Source organism: Diabrotica virgifera, chromosome 4 (genome assembly GCF_917563875.1).
Source record: "Diabrotica virgifera virgifera chromosome 4, PGI_DIABVI_V3a".
NCBI classification, from domain to species: domain Eukaryota; kingdom Metazoa; phylum Arthropoda; class Insecta; order Coleoptera; family Chrysomelidae; genus Diabrotica; species Diabrotica virgifera.
The window spans coordinates 253214154-253227770 of record NC_065446.1 but is presented as its reverse complement, the minus strand read 5'-3'; the positions used below and the strand labels follow the sequence as shown (position 1 = coordinate 253227770).

The 13617-nt window shown below is 36.6% G+C and overlaps 1 protein-coding gene across 30 annotated transcripts in view; it reads right to left on the bottom strand.

Annotated features, from left to right (window-relative positions):
- Positions 1-13617, bottom strand: part of LOC114327495 (uncharacterized) — a 677364-nt gene that overhangs the window by 141772 nt on the left and 521975 nt on the right. For 24 of the 30 annotated variants that reach the window (XM_050648891.1, XM_050648865.1, XM_050648867.1 and 21 more), the window contains 8 exons: positions 12701-13030; positions 11319-12326; positions 9806-10117; positions 7554-7871; positions 7169-7495; positions 6742-7050; positions 4114-4434; positions 1052-1378 (listed from right to left, as the gene is read on the bottom strand). The exons of 1 other annotated variant lie outside the window; for it this stretch is intronic. In XM_050648891.1, coding sequence (XP_050504848.1) covers positions 1052-1378; positions 4114-4434; positions 6742-7050; positions 7169-7495; positions 7554-7871; positions 9806-10117; positions 11319-12326; positions 12701-13030 — 3252 coding nt within the window. The remainder of the gene's footprint in view (positions 1-1051; positions 1379-4113; positions 4435-6741; positions 7051-7168; positions 7496-7553; positions 7872-9805; positions 10118-11318; positions 12327-12700; positions 13031-13617) is intronic. 5 more of the 30 variants (XM_050648868.1, XM_050648893.1, XM_050648896.1 and 2 more) reach the window with 2 other exon arrangements.

The following is a 13617-nucleotide window of genomic DNA, read 5'->3' as shown; positions in this document are numbered from 1 at the left end:
AGAGTGCTTAACACGATCAAATGCCTTTTGGAAGTCAATAAAACAACAGTATACGTCTACAGATATATCTCGACATCTTTGAGCAAGTACGTTCATTCCAAACAATGCCTTTCTCGTTCCAAACCCGTTACGGAAACCAAATTGTGTGTCATCCAGGTATTCCTCGCATTTATTGTAGATACGACCATGTATTACCTTCAGAAAAAATTTTCAATAAATGGTTTAACAAACTGATGGTTCTATAATAAGTACAGGTTTTTGCTGTTGTCTTCTTAGGTAGAGCTATAAACAGTGAATTAGACCAGCCATTGGGAAGTTGTCCGCTGGTATAAATGGTATTGAAAAACGAAGTTATAGCCTCTAAAACATTGCTATCATTTATAAGCTTCTATATTTCAGTTGGAATTTCATCAGGACCAGTCGCTCTGCCATCTTTTGATGATCGTATGGCTTTTATTACTTCTACTGTTCGATGAAGGTTAAAAGAACAGGGTTTGACAGCTTGCCATTGTCAAAGGAGCCATTACTTACTGCTGCTCACAAAAGACGTTCACGCTCCTGTGAACACTCCAATTGGACTATAGACAATTTAAAAAAAGCATTGTTTATGAATGATTTTAGAACATCAATTTATAGTATAAATCGTCGAAATAAGGTCTATAGAAATGCTGGAGTTCTTGGGAAGAGGCTGCAGAGTGACAAGAATAGATCGCATTAGAAATACGGAGATAAAACGAAGAATGGCAGTAGAACAAGACATACTCAGCACTCGGTCACACAAGGTTGCTTTATATGGTGGCTTAGTAATGTTTTGAGCAGGGATTTCTTTTGAAGCAGACGTATCTCATCTTAATGGAGAAGGGCGCATTAACAGCACGCACTTTTTAATTTGGTATTAGTGGTATGTCGGATTATGTGCTTCAAGAATAACTGACTAAATATACAACACACTTAATTTGATATAAATAAGAAAAACATAAATAGATCAAAAATTTTTTATATTCTATGGGTGGCCCGTTTTCTCTGGCGCGCAGGTAGGAATGATTCTCACCAGGCGGAATAAGGTTGCATCTACTAGCCGGATCGCCTGTGTAGCCTGTGATACAAATACAAGACGGAACGTGGTTGATAACTCTACATTCAGAGTTGATTCCGCATCTTCCAGGACAAGGGTCAATACACTTATTATTAACGCAGGCTCTGCTACGATCACATTCTGAGTTAGTCACGCATTCGGGTCTACAACCTCTGTATGGGTCGCCAAAGTATTCTGGAAGGCAACTACAAGACCCTGCTCCATTTCTTTCTTTACATACAGCGTTTGCTCCACAAGGTGAAGGGTTGCAAGGGTTTCGAGGGCTTTCGGTAATAGTAGGTGCTAAAAATATAGTATAGAGGTAAAGAATAAAGAAGGTAAACTGAAACAGTAAGAGTATATAACAGTATCTACATAATATATAGGTCTGGATCGCGCGTATGAAAAAAAAGTTGATTAATAGCAAGCTGAAAATTTGTTAATAGCTATCTAGCTGTCTAGTCGGACAAACTTTGATATATGGGAACACTGGAACAAGGGCAGTTTTAATTGTGGAACAGCTTAAAAATTTGGAACGGTCAGACCACGAAAACGGCACATGTATTTTGTCCGGCAGAACAGACTTCAACTCTTCGAACAGAGATTAAACTCTCATTCAAAAATCAGACTGCTATTTATCACCAAATGGGCGTTTTAATGAGTGGAACATGTAGAATATGTCAAATGACAGGAATTGTGACAGGTGATAAATAGCAGTCTGATTTTGGCATGAGAGTTTAATCTCTGTTCGGAGAGTTTAAGTCTGTTCTGTCGGACAAAATAAATGTGCCGTTTTCGTGGTGCGACCGTTCCAAATTTTTAACTTGTTCCACAATTAAAACTGCCCCTGTTTTAGTGTTCCCATATATTAAAGCTTATCCGACTAGACACCCTTAAGCTATTAACAAATTTCCAGCTTGCTATTAATCAACTTTTTTTCATACGCGGGATCCAGACCTAATAGGTATCTACAATACTAAAAGATGATTATAGAATATATAAAAGTATCTAAAACGGTAAGAAAATATAAAAGTATCAATATAGTATAAATATCTACAATAGTAAAAGGATGTTCAAAAACTTTTGCACTAGTAAAATGAAATGTTTGTTTGTACATTGTCAAAGATCTTGCTACAACAGTCAAAGTACTCTTTTCTAATCCTGTTGTTATCTGGAAAAGCTCTTTAACCGCTATTGCATCGCCCATGACAGGTCTCGTTTCAGACAGATGAATCGCAATTAAAAATAATTTTTGGCTACAAAAGTGCGGAAACCAATGTATTTGTTATATCTTAGTGATGGGCTGTGATTTCACTCTCAGTGATTTAATCACAGTGATTTATAAACCACATAGAACTGTCGTTCCTGGCTAACTTCGATAACAGTGATCAGTGACCAGATATTTATATCATTATCATATTTTTTTACGCTCGCTGTCTCACAAAACGTGTTTCTATAATAAATACTACGATATTCTAGGCGATTGCGATTTGAGGAAAAGCGATTACTAAGATCTGGTGATTTTCCAACAGTGATTGTTAGAAACTGTGAAATACAAGGTATTTTGTGTTATTGCAAACTTATTGAATATTTTTTTTCCATAAAAAAATTCATAAGTATATACAAAAAAATCACTTGATATTTTAGAGTTACTTTTAGTTTTATTTAAAAAGGAAACAAAATAACAGATTTGTTTACAGTTAACAAAGGTCTACGAATAGGATGTTGCATATCACCGAGTTTGTTTAAGATTTATATCGCCAAAGCCCTTACAATATGAAAAAGAAAATGCAGTGGAATGGGCATCCAAATCGACGACAACACCTGCCTGTACACCCTTCAGTTTGCAGACGATGAGATAATATGTGCAAACGATAAAGAAGATTTGGAATATATGACTCGCAAATTGAAGATGGGGATTGTAGATGAATGTAGAAAAAACACAATATTTATGCCTAGGTGAGGATTCAACTGATATGATATTGGACAATAATCAGAAAATAACTAGCTGTGATAAATATAAGTATTTGGGCATTAATTTTAACAAGGAAGGTACTGACGATGCAGAAATTAAGAGCAGAAGAAATAAAGCAAGAACGATAATTAAATCATTGAACGGAGTTTTGTGGAGTACCGAGATAGGGAAACAAAGAAAAAATGAGAATATACAACACCATGATTAAGAGCACATTGGTATACGGATCCGAAACATAGAGAATAAAGGAACACCAAAAACAAAAAGTAGAAGCTACTGAGATGGACGCCCTAAGAAGAGCAAGTAGAACATCGAGATTGGACCGGGTTAGAAATGATGAAGTAAAGCGAAGAATGAACTTACAGGAAACGGTTGTAGAATGCATTGAGAAGAAACAATTAACGTGGTACGGACATGTTCAGAGAATGGGGGAGGAAAGACTGCCAAAGAAAATTATGAAATCGATAACTACAGAAAACAGTAAAAGAGGAAGGCCAAGAACGACATGGATACAAGGAGTAAGACGATCAATGAGTGTACGAGGATTAGAAGATGAAAACTGCAATGATAGAAGATATTGGCAACAAGGCATCGGACAACGTCGGAGGACGTTTTGAACCCGAATTTATATATATTTAAAGAGGAAGAAAATTTTGTGAAAAAAGTCAAGAGCATTTTGTAGTGATTATTAAAAGGATTTCTGTAGTGTTAGTATTGTAAATTTATATTATAAATAAGTCGACCATCTAGTTGCGTTAAACATATTAAATATCAGCAATATGTTTTTATAGTATGTATAACCTAATACTGAGTAATCACGATCGTGTTTACTGTGACTACCTGTTACTGTACATTAAAGAACGGCGATGGTGGTTACCGTTTAAAATCACTGTCATCTAAAAATCACGGTCACTGATTACACGGTACAATTTAAAAATCACCATATTCACCATCACTATTATATCTGCATGATTAAGAGTGAAAATTTTTTTTTGTTTTATTAGTTTTTATGTTGAGTGTTTGAACATCCTTAAAATGAAAATGAAAAGAAAACAAATCTTACGAGGTAGTAGAACACATCCTCTGAAAGGATCCCCTGTATAACCAGTAAAACATTCGCAGATAGGTGTGTGTTTAATAGTAGTACAAGAAGTAAAAGAACCACAAGACCCAGGGCAGGGATCTGTACATCTCTCGTTTTGGCATGCAAGGTTCCCGGGGCATTCTTCGTTTATAAGACATTCTGGTCGGCAGTTTGGAGGTCTGCCAAGGTAGTTTGGCAAGCAAGAGCATACCGCTTGAGATCCTATTACTCTACATTGAGAGTTAGAACCGCAAGGTGAAGGTACGCAAGGGTTACCACTAGGTTCTTCAACAGCCGTTTCTAAAAAAGATGGATAGATAACATGCATAGAGGAGATCTAGAGTAGTTTGCTAAGCACGGTAAAATATCTATAAATAATACGATGGTTACATCAGTTTTGAGGTAGGCCAGTGAAGAGAAATGTTTATTAATGCAACCAGGAGAAATTATGATCCACCATGTTTTGATGATCAGGAATAGAAAAAAGTCATTTGGTCCTAATAAGATCTGGGTGATTGACGTCTTTTCTTTTTCTTAAGGTGCCGTGCACTTCTGCAAAGACGTCTACCGTACATTATCTTGGCAGGTGAGATGTTAGATAGTCGGGATTAAATTATTTTGTTTTTAGCAGCATTGCGAAGCATTTCATAGCTGTGGATTCCTGTCCATTGGCGAATATTACGCAGACATGACATCTTTTTATATCCTTCTTCTTCTTCTTGTGCCACTCCTATCGGAGATTGGAAATCATCAAGGCTATCCTGACCTTGTTTACAGCTGACATAAAAAATTCATTAGTGGTGCAGTCAAACCACTCTCTCAAATTCCGCAACCATGACCTTCTTCTACGGCCTGGATTCCCTTTTCTTTTTATTTTTCCTTGCATTATATTTTGAAGTAATGCTTATTTATGTCCTCTCATCAGGTGACCCAAATATTCGAGTCTTCTTCGTTTTATCGTTAATCAAAATTTCTGGCTCTTTTACTGTCCTGCTTTTATGTCCTAGACCTCTCTTACTATATATCTTTCCTTCGAGTACTAGTTGCTGCAAAGTGTACCATTCTTCACGTAATGTGTGTCCTAAGTGTGCGGTCTTCTTACTTTTTACATAATCAAAAAGTTCCTTATACTGGAAGCCCGCTCTTCTGAATACTTCCTCATTTCTGACTCTGCCTTTCCATTATATTATAAGTTTGTTAATGGATCTGGTCTTTAACGTCCATGCTTCCATTCCATACAAAAGAACAGGCCAAACTTAACACTTTAGCATCTTGTATCTCAGGTTGAAATCCAGGGATCAGTTAGATATTTACGAAGTTTTAAAAAAGGGTTTCTGGCTTGCTCTACTCTGCTCTTTATTTCAGTCTCAGGGTCCTAACTCCTGCTTAGCAGACAATCCAAGTTTTTAAACTATCTTAATTTTCCTGACTCTTCCTGAAAAGAATTCATTGGGTCTAAATGGTGTCTGAGTGATTGCCGTCTCTTAAAAAGTAACTTTATCTATCTCGCCTAGACAGATCTCTTATTACGTCTAACATTAAAACGTTGGGACTCACTCAGATTCTACGTTTTTATGATAGTAAGTAAGTGTCAATGCTGTAGAATTTTTTTTTCTATTTTGTATATCATAAAAATTTCCGAAGGTCTTAAAAAGTTGCGTTTTAGAATTTCGAATGAAAAAGCATAATCAAAATATTTATTTATACAGCCAAGTTGCTTCTGGTTAAAGCAATCGATGTCTTTATTTTTAATTAGTTTTTTTTTCATTCACCTACAGTAATTTCTAAATAATATCGGAGTTTTCAATCAAGACAGATGCGAGAATGGAAATATATTGCGAGCCGATCTAACTTAAAATCCAAGATTAAGAAAATTAGCATGGTAGCCAGGAATCTTTTATCGGACATTAGTTTAGAGTTTAGATGATCGTCTTCGGGGTCAGATCATTCGGATTCTGGTGGTAAGCCAGTTCAAGTCGTACCGGAATGATCCCTTGATGATGACTTTGGAAGTCTTTAAACCTGAGTTTCTTCATTAAATTATGGTAAATAAAGGCAGAAGGTTGGTATTTTAACAACTGCTTTTGTTAAATAAATTCGTAGTCAACGTCTTCAGTTTAACAACATTATATTTATAATATAAAACGGTGTCGAACCACAACTATCAACAAATGACTGTACTGATCTATCTAACACTGTTTCGACATCTTCACGTCTAAGAACAAATACGAATGCCTTACACCTGACTCTGGTCAATGTTTTATATAGGTACATGAAAACATTGCGACAGCACAAACATTTCACGGCCAAGTAATGTTTTATGTTTACTTATGGTCAGTAGCTTTGGATAAGGTTAATAATATTTTTATTCAGAATTAGACGTAAAATATATTTTATTTTAATTGGATCAAGAGTGGTTAGTAGTATAGGTACCATACAATGATAGAGTATCCCCAGATACTATGTCAGTTTTGATGACTTTTTCCCACCAATGTTGCCATTCCTCAAAAACTTCGTAACATCTCTTATACAAAAACAAAACATATAGCTTTAGCAAACTACAGTAGAATACAAATGAAATAGAGAAAGACATAGAACCAAGCTTACTTTCTTCTAAGATACATCTAAGGAAAGGATCTCCAGTATACCGTGGAGGACAGCTACATATTGGGTTGTGATTGATAACTTGACATTTGGCATTTAAGCCGCAGGTTCCTGGGCAGGGGTCTCTACACTTTTGTTTGATACATGCTCTGTTTTGTGCGCATTCTGAGCTAACCATGCATTCAGGTCTACATGCAGGAGGTGTACCGATGTAGTTAGCCTGACAAGAACATACTGCGTGACCGTCTACTTCGCGGCATTCACTATATGGACCACAAGGTGATGGATGACAAGGATTTTTAGGTATTTCAACTACGGATAACAAATATGTTTAAAGAAACTGTTAAATATATCGTACTCTGCTTTAAATTTATCACAATAATTGATAATTTTAGCAGAATAGACTATGGTTGGTTTATTTTTTGCTTACTCTTTGGAGGTTCCCTACAAGAAGTCAATGGATTGCCAGTATATCCGGGAAGGCAAGAACAGGATGGCGAGTGATTGATTACATGGCATTCCGCATTAATTCCACAGGTACCGGGACAAGGATCTTTACATTTGTTGTTTAAACATGATCTATCACTTGCGCAATCAGTATTGGTAACACACTCAGGCCTACATCCTGTATAAGGATCCCCGACATATTCTGGTAAACAAATACAAGCGCCTGCACCGTGTTGTTCTCTACATTCAGCATTGGCACCACATGGTGAGGGATTACATGGATTATGCGGTTCTGGTGTGGGAGTAACGACTAAAAGATTGTTTAATAAGTATTTTTTGGTTAACATTTTTCATATCGATTGTCTTACTTGGAATGAGGTTACATCCAGAGAAAGGATCACCAGTGAATCCGATTTTACAAGTACAAACAGGTCTGTGGCTAATAACCAAGCAATCAGTGTTGCCACCACAAGATCCTGGGCAAGGGTCAGCGCATTTTTCTCTTTGACAAGCCAAATTTCCTGAACAATCAGCGTTTATTACACATTCTGGTCTGCAGTTGGGTGGACGACCGATATAACCAGCTAAACAAGAACATGCTGGTGTATTACCTATGACTCTGCACTGGGAGTTGGTACCACAAGGTGATGGTTGACAAGGGTTTTCTGGTACTACTACTGGAGGCCCTAGGTAGATATTGGTTTAGAAAGATATTTACTCTATTCATTACAAAAAGTGCTCTTTACTTATTAAGGAATATTGAACAGTTGGCCTAGCTATACCAGAAAAATTAAGAAGGCTGTTAGGATTCCTCCTGCAAAGGAGAAAGGAACTTCTGGAGAGAATAAACACATCCCTGATAAATTAGAACAAAGTACAATGCTCAAAGATTGCAATCTATTAAGAATCATCTACATTGATTTCTTTGGTATGGTGGTACTTCACAGAACAAATTTGGTGGTACAATTTGGTACTCATGCTCAAAGATTGCAATTTATTAAGAATCATCTACATTGGTCTCCTTGGTATAATGGTACGCCACAATAACAACTTTGGTGGTACTCAATAACGGTAAGGTAATGTTCGTTAGGCGAGAAAGTCAGACATACATCGATGTTACAATGGCAACAATGCCGATAAGTAGAAAGGTTGCCGAGCGGTACGTTCTGGATGGAGAAATATTTACTCATCACAAGTACATTTTTTTTAAATTAGAGAAATCGTAACGAAACCAACCAAAGGTGGGACAGATCGAAATACGAGTATCTTGACAAGAGAAGACTCAAAAAGGACATCCAACGAAATTTCATAGATAGATACGAGAAGATTAAAGATATGGCAGAGAAGTGCAGTCAGCAGGGTAGGAGGGTTCTTATTATTGGACGAGGAGAATTGAAGAAATAAGAAGCTACATCGAGCTAAGAAGGAAAGTCACGAGAGACAGAGGGAGGCACCGAATGAATGATGGAAGATGAGGTAAAAATATTAAAAGCCATGAGGAAAGAGCTGGCGCGAGAAATAAATGGCGAAAAAAGGATACGTTAGAAATAATTTTGCAAAAATCTTGAAAAAAATATTGGAGGGAAGACTACTGAGTGGTTTTCAAGAATTTTAAATACAGAAGGCTCCTTTAAGATCGAGGAAAGCCGAAAAAAAGAACTATCCAAAGATCTTTTTCTACAGAGGGAAGAAGTAAGCTTTATGCCACTCCAGGTGGAGTCACCCGTGACTGAATTTACAAGGGAAGGAGTGACGAAAGCTGGAAAGACGATTAAAGCTGGAAAAGTGCCTGGACCTGATAATATAGACCTCAAACGGAATTAGAGGAGCCTGCGGCGTATGGAACTATATGCCTGCTAAATATCTTAGAAGTTTTTGAGATTATTGTGAGTAAAATGCTGGAGATAGAGATAATGAAAAAGGTGACACATCCGACCGCCAGTATGGGCCCAGGAAAGGAAAGTCTGCGGTAGACGCTATAAGCAGAATCAAGAGGAAGATATTCATATGTAGGAGCAGATGAATGATGGCTTTATTCCTCGACATATGAAATGCTTTTATTAGTTCTAGCTGGAAAATTATCATCAGACTATTGGGCGACTTGAGAATATCTCCCTATCTACAGAACTTGGTTCAGGACTACTTCATAGATAGATACATCAACACTGCGAGGGGTAACTCTATAAAGACCACGGCTGAATTGCCACAGGGCTCCGTTCTGCCGCCATTGCTTTGAAATGTTCTGTTCAATGAGATGAAACACAACGAAAACTGGTCAATTATGCTGCGATGGAACTGAGATTAGAACGATCCAATGTGGGCATCACTGATAAAAGTTTGGGGAAATATGTTTAAGCTGCAACTGTTTTATAAGGCTCCTAGGTGTAGTATAGCTTTATGAGCGTTACACTTTTGAAAATCTTGGCTTGATGTGCTAGCATCAAGTAGATTAATAATTTGAATCATAATTTAAATTGATTTACTCAGTAATCTCCGATACTAAAGATTTGAAGTTCAATAAAAAATGAATACAGATAGAACCAATAAGAAATAAGGAGACTAGTTGTTGAGAGCACTTTTTGTAATGTATTAGTATTTCTTAACACAACGATTTCCTTACTTTCTTCTAGAACGCATCTTATGAATGGATCCCCAACATAATTATAAGGACAACTACATATGGGATTATGGTTTATAACTTGGCATCTGGCATTTAGTCCACATGTCCCCGGGCATGGATCTTGACATTTTTGGTTGATGCAAGTCTTGTCTAACGAGCAATCAGCACTTATCATACATTCAGGTCTACAAGTTGGTGGTGAACCGATATAATTTGGCAGACAAGAGCATACAGAATGGCCTTCTATCGATCTACATTGACTGTAAGGTCCACAGGGTGAGGGTTGACAAGGCTGAGTGCGAGGAACTTCAACTTAAAAGATAGAAAGAGTGAGAAAGTGTAAAGAGTTTTTAACTAAGAAGTATGCCAATAAGATTGTTGCCAATATTGTATCAAATAAACTGTATCAAATATCCATAGGTCGCTGGATCCTATCCGGCTCGTAGGACCAAATGTACAATTCGAAATTATAGTTTAGTCGAATTGTACAAATTTTTAGTTTCACAACTTCTTTATCTACTTCTTCTACGTTCTTTATCACTTGCTTAAACATGGGTTTTAATTTTATTTAATTTTTGGTACTATTTTTATTTGTTCCATAAAAAGATGGCTTTAGATCTGCATTTGATAGGGCATTTCAGAACATTGGCGTTTATGACACCGCTGGGAGACCAAAAATGAAACAATTTTATTTATTTATATTTGTACCATATTCTGCTTCTTAATAATTTTAACTTTAATAGTTTTTTAGTTGTATTTTCCGAACATTTTGTTGTTGATTTTGTGTAGTTTTTAGTTGTATAAATACTTGAACGACTTTATTTAGTTTTAAGCAGTGAATAAATAAATATGAGTAAATATTTTCGAAAGTTGTTGGTAGATAATATAGATGCTGCTTGTAGGTACAAGCAAAATATGGACAAAATAAATAATATAGATTCATTTTATCTCCAGGAGTCTGAGTTAACCTACAGTAAAGAAAGTTTTCCAAGCGTAAGTAACATGGACATAGATAGTTATGCAGCATTTTTATACGACATTTTATAGCATTTAACCATTGTTTTTGTCTCTCAGGTGATAATTTATTTAGTTCAGTTTTATGTTTAAAATGTAGTACTGATGGTAGCCGATAAAACTAAACTTTATTACGGTCACTTCACATTCCACACTTCAATACACAACAGAACTGAGGTATATTATCTTTTTAAATTAATTCTTCCAGTGAAAATGTTAAATTAATCCTTGTACAAAACAAAACTACAAAGAATCATAACTAAAATGATCTGAATCACATTAAGAACTAACAGAATATCATTTATGTTTGCATCCCAGCCGCCATATTGATTTAATTTTGACATGTTGGAATGCCCTATTCCCTACGATTAAAAAATATTGAAGCCAATGTTGGTAATATTTGTCGAGCTTAGTATTCATGTAGAATATAATTAAAAACATTACAATTTGGTTGTTCTTTAAAGGCATACCCCTTAGCAAACTGACAAGAAATACATACTAGGTGGTATCACATGACAGGCTGTTGTTGGATTTCCAGTGTATCCTTCTACACAGAAGCAAGATGGTGCGTGGTTTGCAACTCTGCACTCAGCATTCACTCCACACGTTCCTACGCATGGGTCCTTACATTTCATACCCAAACAAGCTCTATCTCTTGCGCAATCTGCGTTAGTGACGCACTCTGGCCTACAACCTGTATAAGGATCTCCAAAATAGTCAGGAATACAGGTACATGACCCTGCTCCGTTTTGCTCTCTACAAACAGCATTAGCTCCACATGGAGAAGGATTGCAAGGGTTCTTCTCTTCTTCTACGATTATGATAAGGGAGCATCCTGCGAAGGGATCTCCGGTGTAGCCAGCTTCACATATACAATTTGGAGAATGATTTACCACAGCGCAAGTAGCATAAAATCCGCAAGAGCCTACACAAGGGTCTTTACACCTTTCATTGATACACGCTAAGTTTCCGGGACATTCTGAACTGATGGTGCATTCAGGGCGACAGTTAGGGGCTCTGCCCACATAGCCTGGTAAACAAGAACATACAGCTTGAGTGCCAACAACTCTACATTGAGAGTAAGGACCACATGGAGTAGGAACGCAAGGATTTTCGTTTATAACTGGTTCAATAGTTTCTAAAAAGATTACTAGATTAGGTCTTTGACTTATCTTACAATGATTTATCTTACTTTCTTCTTTAATACACCTGACGAAAGGATCACCAGTTTGTCCAGCAGGACAACTACATATTGGGTTATGATTAACTACGTGACATCTAGCATTATATCCGCAAGTACCGGGACAAGGATCTTTGCACCTTTGGTTCAAACAAATCTTATCTTGACCACAATCGCTGGCCACGGTGCATTCAGGTCTACAAAGAGGTGGAGATCCGATATGATCTTTAAGACAAGCACATACGGCGTTTGATTCTACCGATCTACATTGACTGTAGGGTCCACAAGGTGAAGGTCTACATGGATCTATGTGTGCTACTGGTGGAGCTAGATTAAAAAAGTAAAATTTAGAATATACGTAGGTAGAAAAATGAGATAAAGAAGTAGTGTTGAAATAAAAGGTAGTTGAAAGATTCTCAATATTTTAACAACAAAGGAAAAAAGTTTACTGGTGTTATGATTCATTCCCACATACAGAATTAATTTCAGAGAGACACTGCTGTTGGGATAATCGTCTCCGCAAATTGTAAAATAAAAAATTATTGCTCGAAAATGTTCTCGGCTAAGATTCATTTTTCGACCGACGAATTGCTAATTTCAAAAGTTCACTGTATTTACACGACTTGTTGTATCGCAATGAAACTGTCATACACGCTACGCCTTTTATCTCAACACTACTTGATAAAAAGAAGAATCCTTACGAGAAATATCGATTGCATGACAAGTTCTAAACGGATCTCCCGTATATCCTCGTAGACAGTAACACGTTGGTATATGGTTAAATACTTGACATTCACTGTTTATTCCACACGTCCCAGGACAGGGATCAGCACACTTTTGGTTAACACAAGATCTATCTTTGGGACAATCTGAGTTGGTCACGCATTCTGGTCTACAGCCTGAGTACGGGTCTCCGAAATAATCTGGTATGCAAGCACAAGATCCTGCGCCATTCTGTTCTTTACAGATCGCGTTTGCGCCGCATGGTGATGGATTGCATGGGTGAGGTGTTTCTTCGATCACGGGAGGGACTAAAATGTGGTTGGATTACAAAATTTGTTTAAGGATTAGTATCAAATGTCGTTTATTTGGACTGAAATTGTTGAAAAATTTAAATCAAGAAAAAAAAGTTACGAGTATCATGGAAAGGCCTACAAAATATTTGACATGATAACCACGTAAGGAAATTTTTATTTTAGCTCTACCAAAGTTATAGTAGGTAGGTACTATAAGTAACAAAAGAAAAATATGCAACATTCCAGAAACCAAGCTTTAGATTATGCATAGATTCTATATTTATACAGAGTGGACCAAAAGTCTGAAAAGGCTTGATTATCTGTCAAATGGATGGTTCTCATTGTACAAAGACCAGGATAGGACTATTCTGCAATATGGATATTTCAAATTTGATGTTTGCAATGTTGCCAGATTTTCCATTTTTCTGATATCATTCGTCACTTTGGTTTTTTGAATACACACATAAATAAAAAAAATAAGTAAAATCCTTTATAAAAGGTATATTTATTAAAATTCCCTAAAAAGGGCCACATCACAAAAGCAGAACTAGTTTTCGATCTGATTACAGATCATCATCAGTGCTGACATGCTAAGCCACCAT